The 26,921-nt window shown below is 41.4% G+C and overlaps 1 protein-coding gene across 1 annotated transcript in view; it reads left to right on the top strand.

The window, feature by feature from the left end:
- The window catches only part of tex2l (testis expressed 2, like), a 72,625-nt gene extending 45,967 nt beyond the window's left edge, over positions 1-26,658 (top strand). The window contains exons 9-12 of the mRNA XM_072267306.1: positions 10,262-10,399; positions 11,302-11,508; positions 20,852-20,972; positions 26,524-26,658. Coding sequence (XP_072123407.1) covers positions 10,262-10,399; positions 11,302-11,508; positions 20,852-20,972; positions 26,524-26,658 — 601 coding nt within the window. The remainder of the gene's footprint in view (positions 1-10,261; positions 10,400-11,301; positions 11,509-20,851; positions 20,973-26,523) is intronic.
- Positions 26,659-26,921: the final 263 nt, after the last annotated feature.

Raw genomic sequence — 26,921 nt, 5'->3', positions numbered from 1 at the left:
GGAATTAAATGCAGCATCTCCAAGTTTGTGGATGACACGAAGCTGGGTGGCAGTGTTAGCTGTGAGGAGGATGCTACGAGGATGCAGGGTGACTTGGATAGGTTGGGTGAGTGGGCAAATTCATGGCAGATGCAATTTAATGTGGATAAATGTGAAGTTATCCACTTTGGTGGCAAAAATAGGAAAACAGATTATTATCTGAATGGTGGCCGATTAGGAAAAGGGGAGGTGCAACGAGACCTGGGTGTCATTATACACCAGTCATTGAAAGTGGGCATGCAGGTACAGCAGGCGGTGAAAAAGGCAAATGGTATGCTGGCATTTATAGCGAGAGGATTCGAGTACAGGAGCAGGGAGGTACTACTGCAGTTGTACAAGGCCTTGGTGAGACCACACCTGGAGTATTGTGTGCAGTTTTGGTCCCCTAATCTGAGGAAAGACATCCTTGCAATAGAGGGAGTACAAAGAAGGTTCACCAGATTGATTCCTGGGATGGCAGGACTTTCATATGAAGAAAGACTGGATGAACTGGGCTTGTACTCGTTGGAATTTAGAAGATTGAGGGGGGATCTGATTGAAACGTATAAGATCCTAAAGGGATTGGACAGGCTAGATGCAGGAAGATTGTTCCCGATGTTGGGGAAGTCCAGAACGAGAGGCCACAGTTTGAGGATAGAGGGGAAGCCTTTTAGAACCGAGATTAGGAAAACCTTCTTCACACAGGGAGTGGTGAATCTGTGGAATTCTCTGCCACAGGAAACAGTTGAGGCCAGTTCATTGGCTATATTTAAGAGGGAGTTAGATATGGCCCTTGTGGCTACGGGGGTCAGGGGGTATGGAGGGAAGGCTGGGGCGGGGTTCTGAGTTGGATGATCAGCCATGATCATAATAAATGGCGGTGCAGGCTCGAAGGGCCGAATGGCCTACTCCTGCACCTATCTTCTATGTTCTATTTCTATGTTCAGTCACGATCGCATTACATAGGGGTACAGACTCACCAGGCTGAATGTCCTTCTCCTGCTCCTGTTTTCTTTCCTTCTATTTTCTCTGTCGGGCTTCTTATTCCAAAGGAGAGAATATCCTGGCCAGTAAATTTTCTCCTGTTTTCAGAGTTCTTAATTCAGCTGTGCAGATTGCCTTTTGCATTTCCTCAGTCACCCACGCTTGAGGATTTTATGGTTTATGGTTTAAACTGTGATCTCTCTGTTCAGATGAGCCCTCGAGCAGAGACTGCTGTACGTTTCCGGTCCTGTGTTATGCACCTACACAATGCTGTCCACGTACACATACACTCAAGCACTTATTTTTGTAAGGCCAATTATATTCAGGCACAATGAACATCTTAGTCACTCACAAATGTACAGGTGTGGCCACATATACACATACACAAGTATTCTAATGGAACATTGGTCCTTTGGCTGCTACTATCTACTTAGCCTGTCCTGATGAAGCTTATCTTAGAACATGGTGCTGTGTGATTGTTGAAAAATCAGACATACTGGTGTGGTTGCCAGGTGAGTAGAGAATTGGGCTCCTGGCATTTGCCCACAGATCCTCACCCAAAAGATCCCTATCTCCTACAGTCAGTAACTCATAGCATTCTATCAAAAAGACTATGTTAGGATGGAATCAGGATGTCATACTTTTAAGTCAGAAATTTCCAATTAACCCATTAGGGCCAGATCCTCAACATGTTCGAAACATGGCTAACAGATAAAGAGGAAGGAAGGGAGACTTCCCAAGTTGGAAGTTCCTGCATGCCCAATCCACTCTACCAGGACCAACTAAAGATCCTGGTATGCTGTGCACTACAGTGATTGGAAGCTCTATCAGAAGTGGGTGGAGCCTAGGAGCCTCCCAAACTACCATCCTCTGGAAAGGGAGCCAGCCATGATGAACAAAGGCCAAGTCATTGGGTATATTTAAAGCTAAGGTTGATAGGTTCTTAATTAGTAAGGGTGTCAGAGGTTGCAGGGAGAAGGCAGAAGAATGAGGTTAAGAGGAATAATACATCAGACATGATAGAATGGTGGAGCAGACTCGATGGGCCAAATGGCCTAATTATGCACCTAAAGCATGTCTTATGGTCTTCTGAATATCTCGCCGTAACTCCTAGTAGCCCAAGAGAAAGACCTACAGAGATTTTGACTGGGCATATCTCAACACTTGTGTAATCCATTTTTGATATCAGTACTGGTGTGGGTTTATTATTGTCACATGCTCAAAGGTACAATGAAAAGCATGTCTTTCATATTATTTATACAGTTCAAACCATTGCACAGTACACTGAGCTAAAATAGGTTAAAAAAAATAGCAATGGAGTATGAAGTGCAAAAGCTACTGAAAAAGCACAGTGCAGGTAAACTTCAGAAGGCAGCCATCGATCCCAGGGGATCATGGGTTTGCGCCTCTGTTGGACTGTGTCCTCCCTCTCCAGGGCACAAGCCTGGGCAGGAGGACCTGAAGAACCTGCTGTTGTCCATGCAGCGGGTTCCCCCTCTCCATGTCACTGATGTAGTCCAAGGGAAGGGCAAGCGCAAATGCAGCTTGGCACCAGTGTCGTCACAGAGTTTGCCAGAGTGAAGTTGTAAACAACATCAAACTGCCTTAGGGAACCCAGCTCCGGATTCCATCCTCGGGGTTTACTCCCGAAGCCTTTCCCATGGGTGGGTATGGCCGCAAGGCAGCGGAGGTTTAAAATCGGAATTGTCCTTCTCTGGTAAATGATAAAGTGCAAGATAATAATGAGGTATATTGCGAGGCCAAGGGTCCTTCTTATCGTTCAAGAGGTTCATTCCAGTGGGACTGCAGCTGTCCTTGAGCCTGATGGTATGTACTTTCGGGCTTTTGTTTCGCCTGCCTGGTGGGAGAGGGGAGATGAGAGAATGTCTGGGGTAGGTGCAGCCTTTGACTACGCTGGCTGCGTAACTGACACAGTGAGAAGAATAGACAGAGTCCGCGGAGGGGAGGCAGGCTCCTGTGGTGTGCTGAGCTGCCTCCACGATTCCCTGCTGTTTCTTGCAGTCACATACAGAGCAAGGCGTTATGCATCCAAACGGAATCTTGTTTGGATCTGTAAGGTTTGGATTTTTAGGGCCAAGGTTTTTGTGCTCTCCCAGTCCAAATTTAAAGTTGTAAGTGTTTCTCAATTCTTATTCTTTTGAAGGACTCAGTAATGCAAGAAGTCTTACAAATGCACGACAAACCTTCTTCAGTGGTATTGTCAAGGAAATAATATGTGAAAGTACAGATTGTTATGATGCAAAAGGTTGAACACATCTTCTTGCCATTCTGAGAATTTGTTATCTGTAAGTGTAACACTGCTGGCCAACAGAATATCTTTGTATATTATTTGGCTCAGCCAGTTTACCTGTGACACCATAATGCAGAAGTTTTATAGCATTTCAACTAAAATCTGCAGTGCAACCCATTTCAGCCAGATTGCAAGCTGTGTTAATACTGTAGGTTGATTAAAACACTACAGATTAAGTGAGAAGGCCTGATTCTGAATCAGTACCCAGTTTCATTATTCAGGTCATTCTCCAAGCTAAATCAATTGAGCCCTTTCTGCATTTGTCAATGTTTGGTGCTGTGATACTGCAATTCAGAAAAGCTGCTCAGCTGACTTTACAATCTCTGTGGCGTTTAAAGAAAATTCTGATTTAATAAGAATTGGAGCCCTGATATTTGCCCACAATCCACACCCAAAAGAGACCTTCTGCTTTCTTGTGACAGCTCATTGATTCACCGCGTACATCATTTATGATATAAATTGATTTACAGAGGTCACGAAATTTCAGGACAAATATTTAGAGCCATAGAGACTTAAATAACTACATCACAGAAAGGGGCACTAGTTTGTCCTCAACCACTATTCTGTTTTGTTTAAATTACTTTTTAGCTAGTTCAGCAAAACATGGAGAGCCAATGGGTGTGTCCCTGTGCTGGACTGTTCCACCTTCCAACTTTGTTCCATGCCTAGTGCCATCACCCTGAACCTGGACCACATCCCTCCATGCTCCTCCCAACCATGTACCAATCCACTCGTGAGACCACACTTGGAGTATTGTGTGCAGTTTCGGGCTCCTTATTTTAGAAAGGATATTCTGACATTGGAGAGGCTTCAAAAAAGATTCACAAGAATGATTCCAGGAATGAAAGAGTTACCGTATGAGGAACGTCTGGCAGCTCTTGGGCTGTACTCCCTGGAGTTCAGGAGAATGAGGGAGGATCTCATAGAAACATTCCGAATGTTAAAAGGCCTGAACTGATTAGATATGTCAAAGTTATTACCCATGGTAGAGGAGTCTAGGAGAAAATGGCACAATTTCAGGATTGAAGGACGTTCATTTAGAACGGAGATGCTGAGAAATTACTTTAGTCAGAGGGTGGTAAATCTGTGGAATTTGTTGCCACGAGCAGCTGTGGAGGCCAAGTCATTGGGTGCACTTAAGGCAGAGATAGATAGGTTTTTGACTAGCCAGGGCATCAGAGGGGAGAAGGTCGGAAAGTGGTGATGACTGGAAGAATTGGATCAGCCCATGATTGAATGGTGGAGCGGACTCGATGGGCCCAAATGGCCTACTTCTGCTCCTATATCTTATGGCGTTATGACTTCTAGTTCTAGTCTCACCCAAACTCAATGGAAAGAGCCTGCTTGCATTCATCCTATCTATACTCACTATTTTGTATACCGCTATCAAACCTTTCCTAATTCTTCTGTGCTCCAGAGAATGAAGTCCTAACCTATTCAACCTTTCCCTGTAAGTCAGGTCCTCAAGTCCTGACAACATCCTTGTAAATTTTCTCTGCACGCTTTCAATCTTACTGATATCTTTTCTACAGGTAGGTGACCAGAACTGTAAACAATTCTCTGAATTAGGCCTCATTAACCTTTTATACAACTTCAACATAGCATCCCAATTACTGTACTCAATACTTTGATTTACGAAGTCCAATATGCCAAAAGCTTTCTTTACAACCCAATCTACCTGTGATGCCGCTTTCAAGGAATTATGGATCAGTGTTGCCAGATTTCTCTGTTCTACCACACTTAAGTGCACCACCATTCACTGTGTAAGTCCTACCTTGATTTGTTCTCCCAAAGTGCAACAGATCTCACTTGCCTGCATTAAATTCCATCTGCCATTTCTCAGCCCCATATTTCCAGCTGTTCCAGATCCCACTGCAAGCTTTGTAGCGTTCTTCATTGTTCACTACACCCCAATCTTGGTGCCTTTGCGAATTTGCAGATCCAGTTTCTACATTATCATCCAGATCATTGATATAGATGACAACAACAGTGTCAGCACTGATTCCTGTTGGAGAGATAACCCTCTACCACTCTTTAGCTTCTCCCATGAAGCAAATGTCGATTCCAATTTACTACCTCCTCATGAATGCCAAGCGATTGAATCTTCTTGACCAACCTCCCGTGTAGAATCTTTTCAAAGGCCTTGCTAAGGTCCATGTTGACAACATCCGCTGCCTTTCTTTCATCAACATTTTTGTAAACCTCCTTGAAAAGCTCTATAAGATTGGTTAGACATGATCTACCCCACACAAAGCCATGTCAGTTATCCCTAATCAGTCCCTGTCTATCTAAATACTCATATTTCCGGTCTATTAGAATACCTTTGAATTGCTTACCACTACTGGTGTCAGACACACCAGTCTATTCTTAGAGCCTTCTGCAATCTGCTTGTAATGTCAAATCAGTCCAACTACAGAACGCAGAGTGAACTAATAGTTGTGCCTTATCATGTCCCACAATTCAATGTATCAGTGAAAATTTATTCAACCTTTACCACCTGCTGTTGACGATCACAACTCTTACTCTCCAAATCATTCACCCTTCCCAAAGACTACCAATCACTAATCCCCCCAACCTCTAATCACTCGCCCTCTCTGAGTGCAGCTGATTACTAAACACTCAAATACCAAATCAACCACACTTCTTCCTGAGTGTTGCTGATCTCAAAGACCTAACCCTCCAAATTAGCCCAGTCTTCCCAAGGGCTGCTTACCATTATGCTCCTTTCAAACCACTGTCACCTTCCTTCTAACCCACTAATGAAAGAGGCCGAAGTCCTCTGTTCATAATGTGATGCCTGTGCAATTAATTGGCAAGTTTGACCCTCCCCTACCTCCTTCCTGCACTGGTTTTTGGGTTTGCTTGAATTTCTGGTTGATTATCAGTTTTATTCCATGCTTTCTTATGGATCAAATTTGACACTTCTGATCTTTTGAGACATTGCATATTTTGAGGGGTTTTCCAGGTTACCTCTGGGAATCTTTCCAAATGAATAGACAGTAAGTTCTGTTCATCAAGCCAAAGGTTCCTGGTACTGCATATCTAGTTGGCAACATCTCAGCATGTCAATCTGATGAGATAATTAGGATACTGAATAATAAATCTGCGACATTTTTAGGACTGGGTAAGCCATTGGTTTTACGTAAACAGACACACAGTGACCACTATATTAGGTACCTCCTGCACCAAATAAAGTTGCCACTGAGCATATGTTCACGGTCTTCGGCTGATGTATCCCGTCCATTTTAAGATTCACCATGTTATGCATTCAAAGATGCTCTTCTGTACTCCACTGTTGTAACACATAGGTATTTGAGTTACTATTGCCTTCCTGTCAGATTGAACCAATCTGGCTATTCTCCTCTGACCTCTCTCACTAACAAGGCAATTTTGCCCACAGAACTGCTACTTCACTGGATTTTTTTTTTTATTTTTGCATCATTCTCTATAAACTCTAGAGATTGTTGTGCATGAAAATCCCAGATCAGCAATTTCTGAGATACTCAAACCACCCCATCTGGCACCAACAATCATTCCATAGTCAAAATCACTCAGATCATATTTCTTCACTCTTTTGATGTTTTGTCTGAGCAAAAACTGAAACTCTTGACCATAGTTGCATGCTTTTATGTTTTCAGTTGCTGTCCCATGATTGGCTGAATAGATATTTGCATTAAGGAGCAGATATACAGGTGTACCTAATAAATGGCCAGTGAGTGTAGATTCCTGGCTATTAACTGTAATTTTAATCTTGAATTACATAATATCATTTGAAAAATCATGGAGCCAAAAATCATACAGTCTATATTTTTCATGAATTTATCTGAACCCATGGAGGACCAATATCTTTGTGGGTATGCTCGCTAGAGCTGTTGGGGAGGTTTTAAATTAATTTGGCAGGGGGGTGGGAACTAAAGTGATAGGACAGAAGATGGGACAGTCAATATACAAGCCAATGCAGTGTGTAGTGAAACTGTGAGGAAGGGCAGGCAGATGATATGGTGAAACTGCTGTCATTGGAATGAGTTGAAGTGTAACCTGGGGACAAAATCGAAAAGGGTGATGAATACAGGACTGAAGGTGTTATATTTGAATTCACGTAGTATGTGGAATAAGGTAGGTGATCTTGTAGCGCAATTAGATATTGGCAGGTATAACATTGTGGGCATCACTGAGACATGGCTGAAAGAAGATCATAGTTGATAGCTTAACATCCAAGGATACAGTTTGTATTGAAAGGACAGTCTGGTGGGCAGAAAGCATGGGGTGGTTCTGTTGGTAGAAAATGAAGTCAAATCCTTAGAAAGTGGTGACATAGGATCAGAAGTTGTAGAATCCTTGTGTGTAGAAGTGAAATAGCAAGGATAAAAAGACCCTAATGGGGTTATATACAAGCTCCCAAATGGTAACCAGGATGTGGGATATAAATTACAACAAAAATAGAAAAGGCATGTAATAAGGTAAAAGTTATGATAGTCATGAGGGATTTCAATATGCAGGTAGACTGGGAAAATCAGGTTGGATCTCAAGAGAGGAAATTTGTAGAATGCCTATGAGTTGTGTAATGAGTTGGGTGTTGTGTAATGAACCAGATTTGATTAGAGGGCTAAGGTAAAAGAACTCATGGGAGGCAGTGATCATAATACGATAGAATTCACCCTGCATTTTGAGAGGGAGAAGATAAAGTCAGATGTATCAGTATTACAGTAGAGTAAAGGGAATTACAGAGGCATGAGAGAGGAGTTAGCCAAGGTTGATTGGAAGGGGACTCTAGCAGGGATGATAGCAGAGCAGCGATGGCTGGAGTTTCTAGGAGCAATTTGGAAGGCACAGGATATATACATCCCAAAGAGGAAGCATTCTAAAGGGAGGATGATGCAACCGTGGCTGACAAAGGAAGTCAAAGACAGAATAAAAACAAAAGAGAAAGCATATAATATAGCAAAAATTAGTGGGAATTTAGAGGATTGGGAAGCTTTTAAAGACCAACAAAAGACAACTTAAAAAACCATGATGAGAGAAAAGATGAAATATGAGGGTAAGCTAGCCAAGAATATAAAAGAGGATACCAAATGTTTTTTTCCAGATATATAAAGAGTAAAAGAGAGTGGATATTGGACCACTGGAAAGTATGCTGGAGAAGTAGTAATGGGGCAAGCAGAGAAGTGGCAGACAAACGTATGAAGTATTTTGCATCAGTTTTCATGGAAAGAGGTAGCTGAAGAGATTGTGGAAGCATTAGTAATGATCTTTCAAGAATTGCTAGATTCTGGAATGCTTGGAGTCCATTATTAAGGATGAAGTTTTGGGGTACTTGGAGGCACACGATAAAGTAGGTCAAAGTCAGCATTGTTTCCTTGAAGGGAATTCTTGCCAGAAAAAAATCTGTTGGAATTGTTTGAGGAAGTAACAGGCAGGAAATACAAAGGAGAGTCAGTTGGTGTTGTTTACTTGGATTATCAGAAGACCTTTGACAAGGTGCTGCACATGAGACAGCTTAAGAGCCCATGATATTACAGGAAAGATACTAGCATGGGTAGAAGACTGGCTGTCGGGCAGAAGACAAAGAGTTGGAAAGACGTGGGCCTATTCTGTTTGCCGTCGGTGACTAATGATGTTCTGAAGAAATTGGTATTAGGACCACACATCTTTTCAAGTTATTTGTCAATGATTTGGATGATGGAATTGATGTCATTGTGGCCAAGTTAACAGATGATTCAAAGGTAGGTGGAGGGGCAGGAAGTGTTGAGGAAGCAAGGAGTCTGCAGAAGGACTTGGACAGATTAGAAGAATGGTCAAAGAAGTGGCAGATAGAATATAGCATAGCGAAGTGTATGATCATGCACTTAGGAAGAAGAAATAAAGGTATAGGCTATTTTCTAAATTATTCGGGAATGAAAAGGTTAACAAAAGAGGAGCATTTGATTGCTCTGGGCCGGTACTTGCTAGAGTTTAGAAGAATGAGGGGGAATCTCATTGAAACCTGTTGAAGGCCTAGATGTGGAGAGGATGTTTCCTGTAGTGGGTGAGTCCACAGCCTCAGAATAGAGGGACGTAGATTTAGAACAGAGAGGAGAAGGAATTTCTTTGGCCAAAGGGTGGTGAATCCTTGGAATTCTTTACCACAGATGGCTGTGGAGGCAAAGTTATTGAGTATATCTAAAGTGGAGCTTGATAGGTTCTTGTTTAGTCAGGGTGTCAAAGGTACAGAGGGAAGGCAGGAGAATGGGGTTGAGAAGGAAAATTAAACAGCCATGATGGAATGGTGGAGCATTCACGATGGGCCATGCTTCCTAATTCTGCTCCTTTGTCTTCAGGTCTTATTACCATTGTGCTCATAAAGCAATTAAGCTTATCTGAAAGGAACCTAAATAATGTTTTAGCATCAGCCTCAGAGTGATTTTTGCCCACCTTTCATGTTACTTCGTTTCCATTTCCGTTTCCATCTTTGTCCCACTTTTTAATCAGTTTAAAAAGGACTGGACAGCCTAAGGCTGGTCCTTCACAGTGAAAATTTAAATGAAAAATTACAGAGCACAGAAAGAGACTGTTCGTTTTCTTTTCTGTATTGGTCCTCCAAAGCAGCTTTGATGAATAGACACATTCTCAGATCTCAAACCTTCCTACTCTTCCTCAGTATTCCTCTGTGATCTCTAGAAGCTCAGCTTGCTGAACTATCAATACAGGAGAAATGAGTTAAGATATGCTGAACATATGTAGGCAGCAGAAAGCTCTGGGCAGCCAGTTAATGAGGACATCTCACACAGTCAGAACTCATTCTTTCAAATTGAGTTTATTTGATGATAGATACTTCAAGTGGGAAACAGAGAAAATACTGAGTGTGACAGATACTAATAAATATTGTGCTGAAGACTCCATTTCTTTTTGGTGCCGTCTTTGTCTTTTTGCTAACGTTTTCCAGTAACATTTACTTCTTTCTTCGTGAAGATCAAAGCCCCGGAGCTTGGTACTGACAGACAGCGATGAAGAATCTTCGAGTGCTGGTTCTTCAGATGAAGAGGAGGTATCTACAGCAGAACTGCAAGGAACCACTGTTGACAAATTAGGCCCATCTGGTGTGGAGGGGTAAGTTTTCTTTATCATGAAACTCCTTTCAAATAATGCATCAATTATAACATCAAAAAGCTGGAATAGTTTAGTTTTGAATTTTATCGAGCCTGGGTCTGTATGAAGGCTATCAGAAGCAGGACCCTCTTTATACTATGTTCACATGTTATCATTATTTGGGGACATTTATACCATAGTATGCCATCATTAATCTGATCAGCAGCAGATTAATGGTAAATATGCAACTCTTGCTGTGAATCCTTAAAAATAAGGAATAAATGTAGAGATTTTTAACTGTAAATATTGTTTCTGAGAATATATTCAAAATAATAAGATAAGGTAAAACTTTATTTATCCGAAAGGAAATTATTGTTGCAAGGTTACTCGGTCAGAAATATATACTTTAAAATACAAAATATAAGCATTTACTCTTTAGTGTAAGCAATAAGATACTCTTGTGACTGTAAGTAGCAGGAACCTGACCCTTTTGAATCTCTTGTCCGCATAGACACTCAGCAATACTATATTCAGTCTATCCCAGTTTTCACTAATATGAAGTCTGACGCAAATGTAGACCAGCCATTTCCTCTACCGTGTTAGTTAGAATAACAAAGCTATTATATTGACCACTGCAGGCAGATTGCATTAGCTTGATGATAAGAAACAATTGCTCAACATAGTGGTTCCCAATCAACAGTGAATGGCAGCCAGACAGCATCTTGTTTTCAATCCCTAAAGCTGTTCTCTTTTTGCTCGGAAGGAGCCTCACACAGAGCAAACCATATGGCCCAAAGAAAGACAAGAGGATTATTGGATTGCGGGGAAGGATCAGTGGAAGGAACAACTCATGAATCATTCAGGGATCAAAATAAAACAGAAATTATTTGTAAAGCTAAGCTTCTTTGTTGTTTCAGGTGTAGCACAGGAAGCAGTACTAGCCGGAAGATTCTCAAATTTGTGGACAAGATTGCCAAATCAAAGTACTTCCAAAAAGCCACGGAGAATGAGTTCATCAAGAAGAAAATAGAGGAAGTGTCAAACACTCCACTGATTCTGACTGTGGAGGTTCAAGAACTGACAGGAATGCTGGCTGTCAATATTCCACCTCCTCCTACTGATCGAATATGGTATGTTTCACACTGTTGCCTGAAAACGAACAGGAAAACAGCTACAATAACACATGTTAATAGCCAGATATGCTTGCTAGAATGTTGGAGAATTAATGAGAATATCCAATAAAGAAGAAAGTCCATCACTCCGAAGTCCTACATGTGTGAGATTATGAGTTTTACTCTTAATCTATTCCCCTACCAATGAGCAATGACACTGTTAGCTTTTGGAATTGCTTCTTGTACATGCATTTGATTCTTTAATAAATCCTGCATTAGGACATGCAGATCCCTCAGTATCTCAGAGCTTGGCAATCTCTCGCCATTAACATAATATGCTGATTTAAATTTTCCTTGCCAAAATTTACAATTACACATTTTCCCACATTATGTCAGGTCTTTGCTTAGTCACTCAATCTACTTTCTATTGTAGTTTCAGAAGTCCTTTTCACGACTTGCCTTCCTACCTATGTCAGCATCATCAGCAAACTTAGAAACCATATCTTTGGTGGCATCATCGTCATTAACACAAATTGGAAACAAACTTAAGACCTCAGCAACAGTTTCTGAAGCAAATCATTCATTATTTCTCGCAAACTAGAACTGGGTCCATTTATGCCACCTTTTAGTTTCCTGTTGGTTAGCTGGACATCTATCCATGTCAATAGTTTATAGCACATCAAATGCATTTCTGAACATTTTTTGAATCTGATGAGAGTTCTTCCCTCAACCACTTTTTCAAGTAGTAATATCCAGGTTCCCACTATACTTCAGTGGAATTATTTCTCATTTCCATTCTATCGTTCTGGCAATTAACTTAAACACACAAAATGCTGAAGGAGCTCAGTATCTATGGAAATGAGTGAACTGGCGACATTTCAGGTTGAGACCCTTCTTCAGGGCTGGAAAAAGTAGAGGGAAGATGTCAGAACAAAAAGGAGGGGGGAGGGAAAGGAGGCTAGCTGGAAGGTGATAGGTGAAGCCAAATGGGGAGGAATCAGTGGAAGAAACAGCTCACAAATCGTTCAGAGAGCTCACGAATCATTCAGGGACCAAAAATAAAACAGAAATGATTTGTAAAGCTAAGCGTCTTTCTTGTTTCAGGTATAGCACAGGAAGCAGTACTAGCAGGAAGATTCTGCTGGGAAAGATAAAGGCCTGGTGAGGAAGGAATCTGATAGAAGAGAGTGAACCATAGGAGAAAGGAAAGGAGGAGGGGAACCAGGGAGAGGTGATAGGCAGGTGAGAAGCAATAAGAGGCCAGAGTGGGAAATAGAAGAAGAGGGGAGGTGGAGGGATTTTTTTATACCGGAATGAGAAATCAATAATCATGCCATCAGATTGGAGGCTACCCAAATGGAATATAAGGTGTTGCTGCTCCACCCTGAGGGTGGTCTTATCTTGGCACAAGAGGAGGCCATGGACCAACATATCAGAACAGGAATTGGAATCAGAATTAAAGTGTTTGAACACCAGGATATTCCGCTTTTGGCAGGTGGAACTGAGGTACTCGATAAAACGGTCCCCCAATTTACGATGGGCCTCACCAATGTAGAGGAAGCAGCATTGGGAGCACTGGACAAATAACCAACCCCAGAACATTCGCAGATGAAGTGTTGACTCATCTGGGAGGACTGTTTAAGGCCTGAATGGAGGTGAGGGAGGAGGTGAGTGAGTGAGTGTAGCATTTAGACTGCTTGTAGACATGAGTGCTGGGAGGATTATTAGTGGGGGGGACGATCGGACAAGAGAATCCCAGAGGGAGCGATCCCTGCAGAAACCATGGAGGGAGGAGAAGGTAAAGATATGTTTGGTGGTAGGGTCCTTTGGAGATGACAGCAGTGGATGATGTGTTGGATACAGAGGCTTATGGGGTGGTAGGTAAGGACAAAGGGGGACCCCTTCGCTGTTAAGGCAGCAGATGGAGTGAGCACGAATGTTCGGGAAATGGAGGTGATGCAGTTGAGGGCAGCATCAATGGTAGAGGAAGGGAAACCCCATTCTTTGAAGAAGGAGGACATCTCTGATGTCCTGGAATGGAAAGTGTGGAGACAAAAGAACTGAGAAAAGGGAATAGCATTTTTACAGGAGATAGGGTGGGAAGAGGTATAGTCAATATAACCTTGGGAATCGGTAGGTTTATAAAAGATGTTGGTTGAAAATTTATCTTCAGAGATAGAAACAGAGATATCGAGAAATGGGAGGGAGGTGTCAGAAATGGACCAAGTGAATATAAGGGTAGGGTGGAGGTTAGGGGCAGTGTTGATGAAATTGACGAGCCGCACGTAGAAGTTAGTTCTTCCTGTGTGCGTTGCCTACTCTCCTCAAAATCCTATACTTGTATACAACTAAGCATACTCTCAATTCCCATCATCTTACTGGTAATTAGATCTTAACTTAAAATGTTGGAGAATTAGTTCTGTCCTTTCGGATTTTTTTTTTCAAACCAGCTCAAAGGACACTCATCTCAGTTTCCTTTCTTTATTATACAAGTAAAATTTATTATTTTTATATTAAAGATAGGGTATTATAACTCATTTTCACCAATAGCAAAGATAAGCAAAAGAACTCCCGATTGTGCAAACATTCCACCATTCAGCAACTACTGAGTGAAAATAAAATATTGTGTTTACAACTTATCAATACTCAAAAAATATCAATACTAAAAACAGCATTCTCAAAGCAAGTTTCTCTGTTGTGTGTCCCCATGATTAGAATTTGTAAATTGACAGTAAAGTTCTAGATTTCGTATTTGACATTCGTGAAGAGTGATTGACATTTAATATAAGTGACCATCTCGGGTGATATTTCTCCCTTTAACATGAACTTAGCCGCAGGCTGAATACAGACCATATTTGCTTGTTTTAGTTGGAACTTTTTTTATTATCATTTTTATTCCTGACTTGTTCTGTACCGCTGACTTCAATATTAATATCATAATCACCCAGTTTGTCATGCACCACTTATTCATAGCTTTAATTATGTTTGTAAATGAATGAGTGCAGAAGCCATTACTGTGTTTCTGAGTATCCGAAGCAAACCTTGGAAACCTAAGCAAGTAGAGCTTGTTTGCTCAGTATGTAACATACACATTATCCTCTCGGGCAGTCTGTGTTTATTTAAATCTTAGGAGCTCATGCTCAGTTTTGGTTGCGCCAAGGCTTAGAAGCCTTAAGATGTACATGAATGTAATGCTTGGATTGTCTAGTCAAAACTAGCTAAATGGGTTCAGGGTTTTATTACACCTCCTGCTGCACGTCTAGCAAAGATAAAGCTATTACAACAAATGGCTGCAATACGGTCAACACTGCAGTGCAGCATTATAGAAATATAGAAACATAGAAAGCCTACAGCACAATACAGGCCCCTTGGCCCACAATGCTGTGCCAAACATGTACTTACTTTAGAAATTACCTAGGGATACCCTTAGCCCTCTATTCTTCTAAGCTTCATGTACCTATCCAGGAGCCTCTTAAAAGACCCTATTGTATCCGTCTCCACCATAGTTGCCAGCAGCCCATTCCATGCACTCACCACTCTGCATAAAAAAACTTACCCCTGACATCCCCTCTGTACCTACTTCCAAGCACCTTAAAACTGTGCCCTCTTGTGTTAGCCATTTCAGCCCTAGGAAAAAGCGTCTGACTATCCACACGATCAGTGCCTCTCATCATCTTATACACCTCTATCAGGTCACCTCTCATCCTCTGTCACTCCAAGGAGAAAAGGCTGAGTTCACTCAACCTATTCTCATAAGGCATGCTGCCCAATCCAGGTAACATCCTTGTAAATCTCCTCTGCACCCTTTCTATGGTTTCCACGTCCTCCCTGTAGTGAGCTGACCAGAACTGAGCATAGTACTGCAAGTGGGGTCTGACCAGGTCCTGGACGGCTGTAACATTACCTCTTGGCTCTTGAACTCAATCCCACGGTTGATGAAGGCCAATACACCATATGCCTTCTTAACCACAGAGTCAACCTGCATAGCAGCTTTGAGTGTCCTATGGACACGAACCCCAAGATCCCTCTGATCCTCCACACTGCCAAGAGTCTTACCATTAATACTCTATTCTGCCATCATATTTGACCTACCAAAATGAACCACCTCACACTTATCTGGGTTGAACTCCACCTGCCACTTTTCAGCCCAGTTTTGCATCCTGTCAATGTCCCACTGTAACCTCTGACAGCCCTCTACACTATCCACAACACCTCCAACCTTTGTGTCATCAGCAAATTTACTAAACCATCCCTCCACTTAACGAAGGGGCCACTTACGTAAGTCCACGTAAGGCACGACCTGTCTTACACAAAGCCATGCTGACTATTCCTAATTATATTATGCCTCTCCAAATGTTCATAAATCCTGCCTCTCAGGAACTACTCCATCAACTTACCAACCACTGAAGTAAGACTCACAGGTCTATAATTTCCTGGGCTATCTCTACTCTCTTTCTTGAATAACATCTGCAACATCCAATCCTCCGGAACATCTCCCATTGATGATGCAAAGATCATTGCTAGAGGCTCAGCAATCTCCTCCCTCACCTTCTACAGTAGCCTGGGGTATATCTCATCCAGTCTCGGTGACTTATCCAACTTGATGCTTTCCAAAAGCTCCAGCACATCCTCTTTCTTAATATCTATATGCTCAAGCTTTTCAGTCCACTATAAGTCATCCTTAACAATCGCCAAGATCCTTTTCCGTAGTGAATACTGAAGCGAAGTACTCATTAAGTACCTCTGCTATCTCTTCTGGTTCCATACACACTTTTCCACTGTCACACTTGATTGGTCCTATTCTCTCACATCTTATCCTCTTGCTCTTCACATACTTGTAGGTTGCCTTGGGGGTTTTATTTAATTCTGCTCATCAAGGCCTTCTCATGGCCCCTTCTGGCTCTCCTAATTTCATTGTTAAGCTCCTTCCTGCTAGCCTTATAATTTTCTAGATCTCCATCATTGGCTAGTTTTTTGAACCTTTCGTAAGCTTTTCTTCTTGACAGATTTTCAACAGCCTTTGTACGCCATGGTTTCTGTATCCTACCATCTTTTCCCTGTCTCATTGGAACGTACCTATGCAGAACTCCACACAAATATCCCCTGAACGTTTGCCACATTTCTTCTGTACATTTCCCTGAGAATGTGTGTTCCCAATTTATGCTTCCTGCCTGATAGCTTCATATTTCCCCTTACTCCAATTAAACCCTTCCCTAACTTGTCTGTTCCTATCCCTTTCAAATGCTATGGTAAAGGAGAAAGAATTGTGATCGCTATCTCCAAATTGCTCTCCCACTGTGAGACCTGACACCTGACTAGGTTCATTTCCCAATACCAGATCAAGTACAGCCTTTGCTCTTGTAGGCTTATCTACATATTATGTCAGGAAACCTTCCTGAACACACCTAACAAACTCCACCCCATCTAAACCCCCTTACCCTAGGGAGATGCCAATCAATATTTGGGAAATTAAAATCTCCCACCACAACCCTGTTATTATTGCATCTTTCCAGAATCTGTCTCCCTATCTGCTCCTCCATGTCCCTGTTACTATTGGGTGGTCTATAAAAAACACCCAGTAGGGTTATTGACCCCTTCCTGTTCCTACCTTCCACCCACAGAGACTCAGTAGACAATCCCTCCATGACTTCCTCCTTTTCTGCTGCCGTGACACTATCTCTGATCACCAGTGTCACACCCCCACCTCTTTTGCCTCCCTCCCTGTCCTTTCTGAAACATCTAAAGCCTGGCACTCTCAGTAGCCATTCGTCCCCCGAGCCATCCAAGTCTCTGTAATAGCCACAGCATCATAGCTCCAAGTACTGATCCACACTCTAAGTTCAACCGCTTTGCTCATGATACTCCTTGCATTAAAATAGACACATCTCAATCCATCGGTCTGAGAGTATCCCTTCTCTATCACCTGCCTATCCTCCCTCTCACACTGTCTACAAGCTTTCTCGATTTGTGAGCCAACCGCCCCTTCCTCTGTCTCTTCAGTTCGGTTCTCACCTCCCAGCGATTCTAGTTTAAACTCTCCCCAGTAGCCTTAGCAATTTAGCCTTAGCCATTATCTGGAGCCAAGCGTGAGTAACCCTGGGTTAGTAGGTTAATTTGATCATATGGATGTAATTGGTAGCAAGGACAAAAGAGCCTGATACCATGCTGTATCTCGAAATAAGCAAACATAGTGAGGTTTACTATTGAGATTCTGATTCTGTACAAAGCAATGCTGTACTAGACATGTGAGAAACATTAAACTGCATTTGAAATTCCATTGCTGCATATCAATTTAGAATCACCTCAAATGCAAAGCACATCCTTCTTGAGCACAGAAACAACTGACCCTTAGACAAATGGTCAACATGAAGTAAAGTCTTCACAAAGTGTGTGGCAAGAGCAGCAAAACTGGAGGAAGACCTCAAAAGCATCATATTGAACATCAAAGCTTGCCCTCATTTGAAGGTGTAAGATGTATTCCAATCACCCATATGGTGCATTAGACTGTTCTGTAAATGGCACCTTCCTGCTGAGTGAGAGATGCACATCCCAATGTGCTTTAAGCCACCTACAGGCCATGGCAGGAAACCTGTCACAAGTGCCTGTAATAAAAATTAAATGCAACATATTTACTAGGGTAAAAATCCATCTTCTTCAGCAATCCATAGGTTTTGTGTCAATAGGTAAACTTCTAACAAATGAAGAAATCAGAATATTAGTTAGAAAAATTAATGCTGTTTATTAAAATGGGAGAGATTCATCTTGAAAATTGAAAGAAATGTCAACTTGAGAATCTTATATCCTGAATTTGTGAAAACTATAACAGGAAATAAAATTAAACAATAAGGATTTGACAGTGGCATAAAACAAACTCAATATTAAAAAAACAACTTGTGCAAGCCAATATTTTTTTATTTAGATTCCAAACAGTTCACAATTCTTAACATGATCAACGGCTTTAGCCAAGAACAGCCTTCACAGAATCCTTTCAAGGTTCCAACATGCAGTATGTAGAGGAACAGTGAAACCGGAAAGCCAAAGAATGAGGGAAATCATTTTCATTTCGATTTTGTTGGTCCAAATTATGATAAAGTTTTGTTTTACTTTTCTTCTCAATTAATCAAAAATAACCTACAGGATTTGCTTCCTGCTCTGAGAGACTGGAACCAAAACAGAATATAAAATTATAAAATAATCTCATTCTGAACTCAACCTAGACAAGATCGGATACAGTACAATTAAATCTGGATCATATTTACTGTATTTGTATAATTCTTATTTCTCAAAACTTAGTCATTTTACCAACACAATAAGTAAACTAATTTAGCCTAAATACTAATATGCAATGCTTCCAATTAGATGTTATACTTTCTGTGTTGCTGTTAACTCTTAGATTAAATATCATATCATTAGAAGCATCTCCTTCAATTTCCTAACAAGAACATTGTTGGGGGAATATTTAATAGTAAACCAGAATTTTGTTCACATTCTTCTTTCTTCCCTAACTGGAAAATGTCGAGAGGTTATATAGAACTTCTTCTGGCATCCTATAACTTTGGGGATTTAAACACCAGGTTTGGGTGGCACATTGCTATAAATAGCAGTTCTTCAATGATAAAGGCATTTGGAGAGAGTCACCTAGTTATGTTTTCTAATCCCCAAACAAAAGGTTTAATAACAAAACAAAAACTTTGAAAATTACCTTAGCAATAAAGATTATATTAAAATTGATATCGGCTGCACTGAAACATGAAAATGGAGCTGATTTTTGAAGTAGCTGTCTGATTTACCTTTAGTTGTAAATGTTACAGCTTGTTCTATGTCACTCTTATCTATTCATTTTTTACTCTTTTAAATGTTTCATGCAGTTGTAGCATGCCCTTGCAATATATGCCTCGATCAGTAAAGTCAAATATCCTATAAACCTGCTTAACCACCCAATCTACCTGTAGTTCTGTCTTCGGGGATTTGTAGACACACTCTGTAAGGTCCCTTGGTTCCTGTGCACGTCTTAGTACACCACCACTTTGCCTTGCTGTTGTCAAATGCATTGCCTCTCACATCCTCTGAATGAATACCATTTTTGAACCCACCTTATTGATCCATGAATATCTTCTTGTAACCCAGATCTTTCAGCCTCACTATCAAACAAACTAACAATTTGAATATCGTTGGCACATTTCAAATATGTATCATGTTTTTCAAAGGACTAAGGACTGAGCTCTGCATAACCCCAGGGCATTGCCTTTCGTTCTTTGAAGCTAACGTCAGCAATTACCCTTTGCTTGCTGCCATTGAGCCAGACTTTAATCCAATTTAGCTCGCCCCCTGGATTCATTGGCTTTTATTTTATTAAGCAAACTGCCATCACTCTTTTGACTTCAAATGTGGTTTATGTTAAAAAAAAAGAAATATATTAGTCAGATAAGACCTTCACTTATCAAATCCAAGACCTTTGATTACCCTATGCTGCGCAAGCACAGATATATGTCATCACAACAATTTTTTTCAATAATTTCCCCACCACTGATGTCAGACCAATTAGCCTACACTTACTCCTTTATTCCTTTGTACATCCTCCCCATGACCCCGTGGGTTTCCTCCGGGTGCTCCGGTTTCCTCCCACAGTCCAAAAACATACAAATTGGTAGATTAGTTGGGCATTGTAAATTGTCCGGTGATTAGGCTAGGATTAAATCGTGGGATTGCTGAGTGACATGATTCAAAGGGCCAGAAAGGCCTATTCCACTCTGTATCTTAATAAATAAACAAACAAACAATAGAACCACACCAGCAAGTTTCCAATCCTTTGTCACCGTGCCTTTAGCCAAAGACAGTAGGAGGATTATGGTAGGACCTTACAATCTTTTAACGCCTTTAATCCAGACCGATCATGTATATATTTTCAAAAATGCCTGACCCTTCAATACCTTCTTCTCTACTTTTACGATTTACAATAATTTACATTTCTCCTCAATTTTGCCAATGCTTATATTGTACCAATTTCTGTGAGGACAGATGCAAAGTATTCTTTGGGAACTTTATATAAGGCTTTCTTGTTGTTCTCACCTCTCCTCCTCACTTTCCCTGCAACTTTAAAAAAGGTTGTATCTCTAAATTTCCCAATTGTTATGAAGGGTCATTAACCTGAGACATTTACTAATTTATTCCCCTCATCACAGCTATTGCCTGGCCTGCATGGTTTTCCCCACAGTTACTATTATATTTCTGATTTTCAACATTGATAGTCTTTTGCTTTTGAAAATCACTGGTCTTATAGAAACAATACAGTGGGACCCTAAATCATTGAGAAACAGAGCGTGAAAGTAGGAAATGAATGCTCTGTGTTTCTGTTAATTAGGTACAGTTTCCGGACACCACCTAGACTGGAATTTAAGGTGCGACCCAAGCTAGGTGAACGGGAAGTAACTTTCACGCATGTGACAGAATGGATTGAGAAAAAATTGCAACATGAATTCCAGGTAGGACATTATTTTCTTGTAACAGATACCTGAATGTTATCTGTCTGAGATCTTAAGTGACATCTAAAGTCACACAGTTATTACAATAATTCGAGAGACCTTCTGCCCATCACATAATGACAGAAAACAGTGAGGGTTTGTTAGGCTCTAAGTCCAAGTAGGGTGGAGAAGAAGGTCCTCCTCCTCCTCATGAACTGGATAACCCAGTTCATACCAGTACAATCCTTAGCAGCAGGTCGCAGAGGTTGAAACTGGGATTGCAACTGATTTATTACTGTCACACATACCAAGTTACAGTGAAAAGCTTTTCTTGCATAGTTTTCATACAGATCATATCAATACACAGTGCATTGAGATAGAACAAGATAATACAATAGCAATGCAGAATAAAGTATAGAGAAGTGCAGTGAAGGTAAGCAATAAAGTTCAAGATCATAACGAGGTAAATTGTGAGGTCAGGAGTCAAACTTTTCATACCAGGGAACTATTTTATAATCTTACAACAGTGGGGTAGAAACTGTCCCTGACCTTGGTGTTATGAGCTTTCAGACTTTTGTATCTTCTGCCTAATGGAAAAGGGGAGAAGAGAGATGATCTGGGATGTGTGGGATCTTTGTTTATGTTGGCTACACTACTGTAGCAGCAAGAAGTATAGACAGAGTCCATAAAGAGGAGAATAGTTTCTGTGATGTGCTTAGCTCTGCAGTTTCCTGCAGTCATGGACAGAGCATCTGCATAACAAGCCGTTACTTTCTATGGTGCATTGATAAATATTGGTAAGAGTCGATGTGGACATGCCAAATTTCTTTAGCCTCCTGAGGAAGAATAGGCATTTCTGAGGTTTCTTGGCTATGGCGTCTACGTGGTTGAACCAGAATAGGCCATTGGTTGATGTTCATTCCAAGGAACTTCTCAGCCCTCTCAAACTCAACACCGTTGATGTAGATAAGAGCAAGTGCACTTCTGAAGTCAACAACCAACTCTTTTGTTTGGCTGGCATTGTGGGAAAGGTTGTTGTCATGACACCATGTTACTAAGCTCTTTACCTCCTTCCTGTACTCTGACTCATCATTATTTGTCCCACTTCAGTGGTATCATCTGCAAATTAGTAGATGGAGATAGAGCAGAACCTGGCCACGCAGTCAGGAGTAGACAGGGAGCAGAGCAGGGGGTAGACAATGCAACCTTGTTGAGCTCCAGTGTTTAGGATAATCATAGTGGAGGTGTTGCTGCCTGTCCTTATTGACTGCAGTCTGTCAGCATTGTTGTACTTAGCCTCACAGTCATAAGCATAAAGTGAGTAGAGCAGGGGACTAAGCACACAGCCTTGTGGCGCATCTGTTTTGAAGGTGACTCTGAAAGAGATGTTACTGCCAACTTGAATTGACTGCGGACTGCAACTGAGGACATTGAGGATCCAGTTGTGGAAGGAAGTCCTTTCGCCCAGGTCTCAGATCTTATTGGTTAGCTTATTGATTGTTTTTTAAACATGCAAAACATGCATAGAATGCATTGAGCTCATTGGAAAAGGATGTACTGTTGTCAGTGCTGCTGTCTGACTTCACTTTGTAGCCTGTTGTCATACATAAGCCCTGTCACAACTGGTAGCTGGTCTGAGACTCGATTTTGGACTGGTGCTGTGTGTTGGCATCTCTGATTGTCATAAGGGCGGTGGCTGGGAACGGACCCAAGTGCAAGACACAGACACTGAAGTACTAGGGACAGGACTAGGATACAGGGTGATGGCAAGGATATGGACAGGAAAACCAGGAACCTGGAACAGGACTGAACAAGGGAGTTCGGAGCCCAGCTTGGACTCCGAGCCACAGACTGGACAAGGACCCAGTACCTGGGTCTTGCCTCTGGCTTGGGCCCAAGAACTAGGCAAGGATGAGGCTTGGCAGGCAGGCAGGACGAGGCAGAAATCAACAGGCTTGAAGCTTGAGGCTGGAGGCAGGAGACTTGAGGCGAGGCGAGGCTGGGCTCCTCCTGGGCAGGGTGTGGATCACCACCCGACAGAGGCAAGGGACAGGAAGTGACAGAACCAACCCCAGGTAACAGCAAGATGGCCTGACTTGCCTGGGCGGAAGCAAGGGACAGGAAAGCATCCAGGTACAGGGTGGCTCCAGGACCAGACAGCAAGACAAGACAAGGCTACTGGCAAAGCAAGGTAAGACAAGAACTTCAGGCAAGGCAAGATTTACCGGCAAGACAAGGCAGGGCTTCAGGCGAGGAAACAGAAGGCAAAGGAAGGGATCCAAGGAGTAGGGACAAGAACAATCCAGCAGCCACGCCCTGCTCTCTGAAGGTATTTATGCAGCCAGCCCCAACAAGCATCAGCTGCCTCAATTAGAGCTCAACAAGAACAGAAACAGAGTAGAAAAGAAAACCTGGAGCAAGGGTCGATGGACTGGACCATGAACCGGAATATGGACTTCACAGACCGGACTATGACACTGATAGCTTTATGGTTATGGAAGGTGTATCTCATTTCATGTAAAGGGCAGGGTCACCTGATTTGACTGGCAAAGTCCTAGACTTCTGTCTATGATGTCACTCCTTACGTAACAAAGTTTTGGATCATTACTGATGGAAGTTAGGTTGCATCATTCTAAAGTATGGCAGCCACAAACCCAGAGAGATTTGCATAGCCTGCTCTGTAACAGCACTATTTACAAGGCCATTCCTGCCAAATGTCTGCTACAAAGCATTCTACTGGCCTGAACCTGGGTTGCTTGAGTGCCCTTGAGCAGAAGAACCCTCCTCTCTGACCTGGTTGGGCGGAGTCCAGGAAAAGCCCACTACTTTCTGTTAATATCAGCCTGAAGCACTGAATAATGTAAAGTGAAAAGTCAAAGACAGGACTTTTTTTCAGAATTGGAAATGAATTGGTTTATTGATGTCACATATACCAAGATACAGTAAAATGTTTCTCTTACATACTCTTCATACAGACCAGACCATTGAGGTAGAGCAAGTAAAACATTAACAACGCAGAATTAGGTGTATCGGTGACAAAAGAAGTACAGTGAAGATAAACAATACAGTACAAGATCATAACAAGGTAGATGGTGAGGTCATGAGCCCAACTTATTGTGCTACCGAACTGTTTAATTGTCATAACAGTGGGGTAGAAGCTGTCCTTGAGCCTGGTAGTACGGGCTTTCAGGCTTCTGCCCAATGGAAGAAGCTAGATGAGAGAATGCCCGGGGTGCTGGGGGTCTTTGATTATGCTGGCTCTTTACTGAGACAGTGAGATGTATAGTATACTCAGAACCATGGAGGAAGTACCAACGACACTGCTGCCTATCTTCATCTGTATAGTGTCTGCATGTCTGTGTGTGTGTGTCTGTCTGTCTGTCTACATGAGTGTTGTTGCATGAGGGCAAGGGGGTGAGAGTTGTGGGCTGTTTAGCTGTTTGCGCCGAAGCTGGACATTTCAGGAGCAAATTAAAGTGTTGGGAGTTCTTACCTTGACATATGTTGTAAGTCGTGGTAATTTTGTTTCACTACTGATGGACAGCCTCTCCTGACTATGGCCCTTCAGGGTCTCCTAGGCTACCTGGCATATAGTAGCTTATCCATACTAATCTCCATACTATGCTCTGTAGAACAGAGGCAGGTTCCTTCCTCTCTCCCACCTCTCTGCCTATCAATTGCCCTAGGGCACAGCTACTTGCTTGAGGTTATTGAAGTGCATGGCACACGCTCTTTGCACTGCTGCCATCAGATAGAAAACACAGAACCTTTAGGGTCCACACCAGGAGGTTCAGGAATGGTTGTTATCCTACAACCATCAGGCTCCTGAACCAGCATGGATAACTTCACTCGCCACTACTCAGAATTAGTTCTATGACTTATGGACTCACTTTTAAGGACTCTTTACATCTTATGTTCTTAGTATGATTTTTATTTGTACTGTTTGTCTTCTTTAGCACATTACTTATTTGTCAGTTTTTGTTTATATTCAGTTTTTAGTAAATTGCTATTGTATTTCTTTTTTCCTGTAAATGTCTGCACCAAAATGAGTACTGCATGGTAATATACACATACTCTGCTAATAAATTTACTTTGAAATTCGAGCAAGAAGAATCAGAATCTACACTATTTCCTTGATGTGAACGCATTGCCAAATCTACACATGCCTTCACTGATGTACTAGGATCACAAACTAAAATCATAGTCCTAATATGCAGAGGTGAATTGGACACGTTGTTTTAATGTTCGAAAGAGAGAAAGGACTATTTAATTTTAAGGTATCTATGTCCAAACACCTTCTTCACCACTCCCAGCTTTAAAACATGGCACTCTCCAAAATGTTTAGCTATGTTCCTTTGGTAATAATATTACAAGTTCCTGTATATTGATTTATAAGAAATTGTAAAATGTTCAGAACAAATGAGGTTAACATTACATAAAGGAATTTAATCATTTGGTCCAACCAATTTCAATGCTTATCCTCCAAGTGAGCTGATAGACTTAATCACATATTCACACGCCTTTCCCATATTCCTTTATCCACTTTTCCGCCCAAAGTGTTCAGCTCCAGTAGATATACCCATGAAGCCACCCATTCTTTGGAACATGGACAAACGGAGTTTGAAATGAATTGTGAGATATTCTTATTCCTACTATTGGTAAACTTGTTACAAACTAGTTCACTCTATTTTCACTCTATAGAGTAGAACACATTCCTAATTTTCAGTTTTCACGAGAGAGCATAATTATAGCTCCATCACTATTTCCTGGAGGAATTAATGCTTCTCAAGCCAATGTTTGCCTACATTGGAAGTAGGATTAAGATCATGATTCTTGTAGGCCAATTTTCAATAAACATCTAGAATAGATTTGGTTAGTTCATTAACCACTGTAAGTTGTCCCAGCTGTGCAAGTGAGTGGCAGAACCTGGGAGGGATTGATGGGAATGTGGGAAGGATAAAATTGAATTAGCATTGGATTAGTTTTTATGGGTGCTTGATGGCATGGACTCATGGACTGAAGGGCCTGTTGCATACCTTATGTTTCTAAAGTCATAGCTGAAGTTTTCTTCGTGGACTAGACGTGGGAGGAAGCTTTTATACCAGACCATATGTACCATCAACTATTTGCTGGCTACAAGATTCACAACATATTGAACGATCCACATCTTAAACCTCAATTGTCAAAACTAATTGTAGATGTGAACAAGAGGCAACAAAGGACAGTAAGCGTAAGTCAGTGTATCATGCACACTGACAACTTTACAAGAAAAAAATAGCATACGCGACTTTTGGAGAAATAATCAAAATGTTAGCTTGATTCAAAGTGTAGCAATACTACAGATTTAAATCGCTCAACCCAAACAAATACATTTTCATAGCTGATTTTCAAGGCATCCTGAAGGACTCTTGACTGACACATTTTTACAGAAGATAAAGGACTGAACCTAAGGTCTTCACTTATGAAATATTTTGTTTTATTTAGAGATACGGAACTTTAACTATTGTACTACATGGTAGTGTATTGAAGTTTTGGCTTCTGCAATTTTAATTGCCTGTCTTTGTAATTACAGAAAGTTTTTGTGATGCCAAACATGGATGACATCTATATTCCCATCATGCACTCGGGCCTTGATGAACCAGGCCACTCCAAGCAATCTCCACCAGAAATCACAAGACAAACGTCCTTGACGGACACTAACAACTAGAGTGATATTTAGATAAAGGTGATATTTCATGTTCTTTTCCTGCTCCCCTGAATGCTTGAAAAATGCAAATGGAGGACCAAATTTGATTGAAGAATTCCTTTTTGAATTGATGTCCAATTGATGCATAGCTCAGTATGTGTGACTGGTTCTTCAATTCTCGACATTCAGATCAAATATTGAATTATCACTTACTGCACCATGGTTGTTCTTGAGGACTTTCGCTGTAAATATTTCTAAAATATCTTCATGAAGATTCAACCATG

This window comes from Mobula birostris, chromosome 9 (genome assembly GCF_030028105.1).
Source record: "Mobula birostris isolate sMobBir1 chromosome 9, sMobBir1.hap1, whole genome shotgun sequence".
NCBI lineage: Eukaryota > Metazoa > Chordata > Chondrichthyes > Myliobatiformes > Myliobatidae > Mobula > Mobula birostris.
This window is presented reverse-complemented; position numbering and strand designations above follow the sequence as displayed.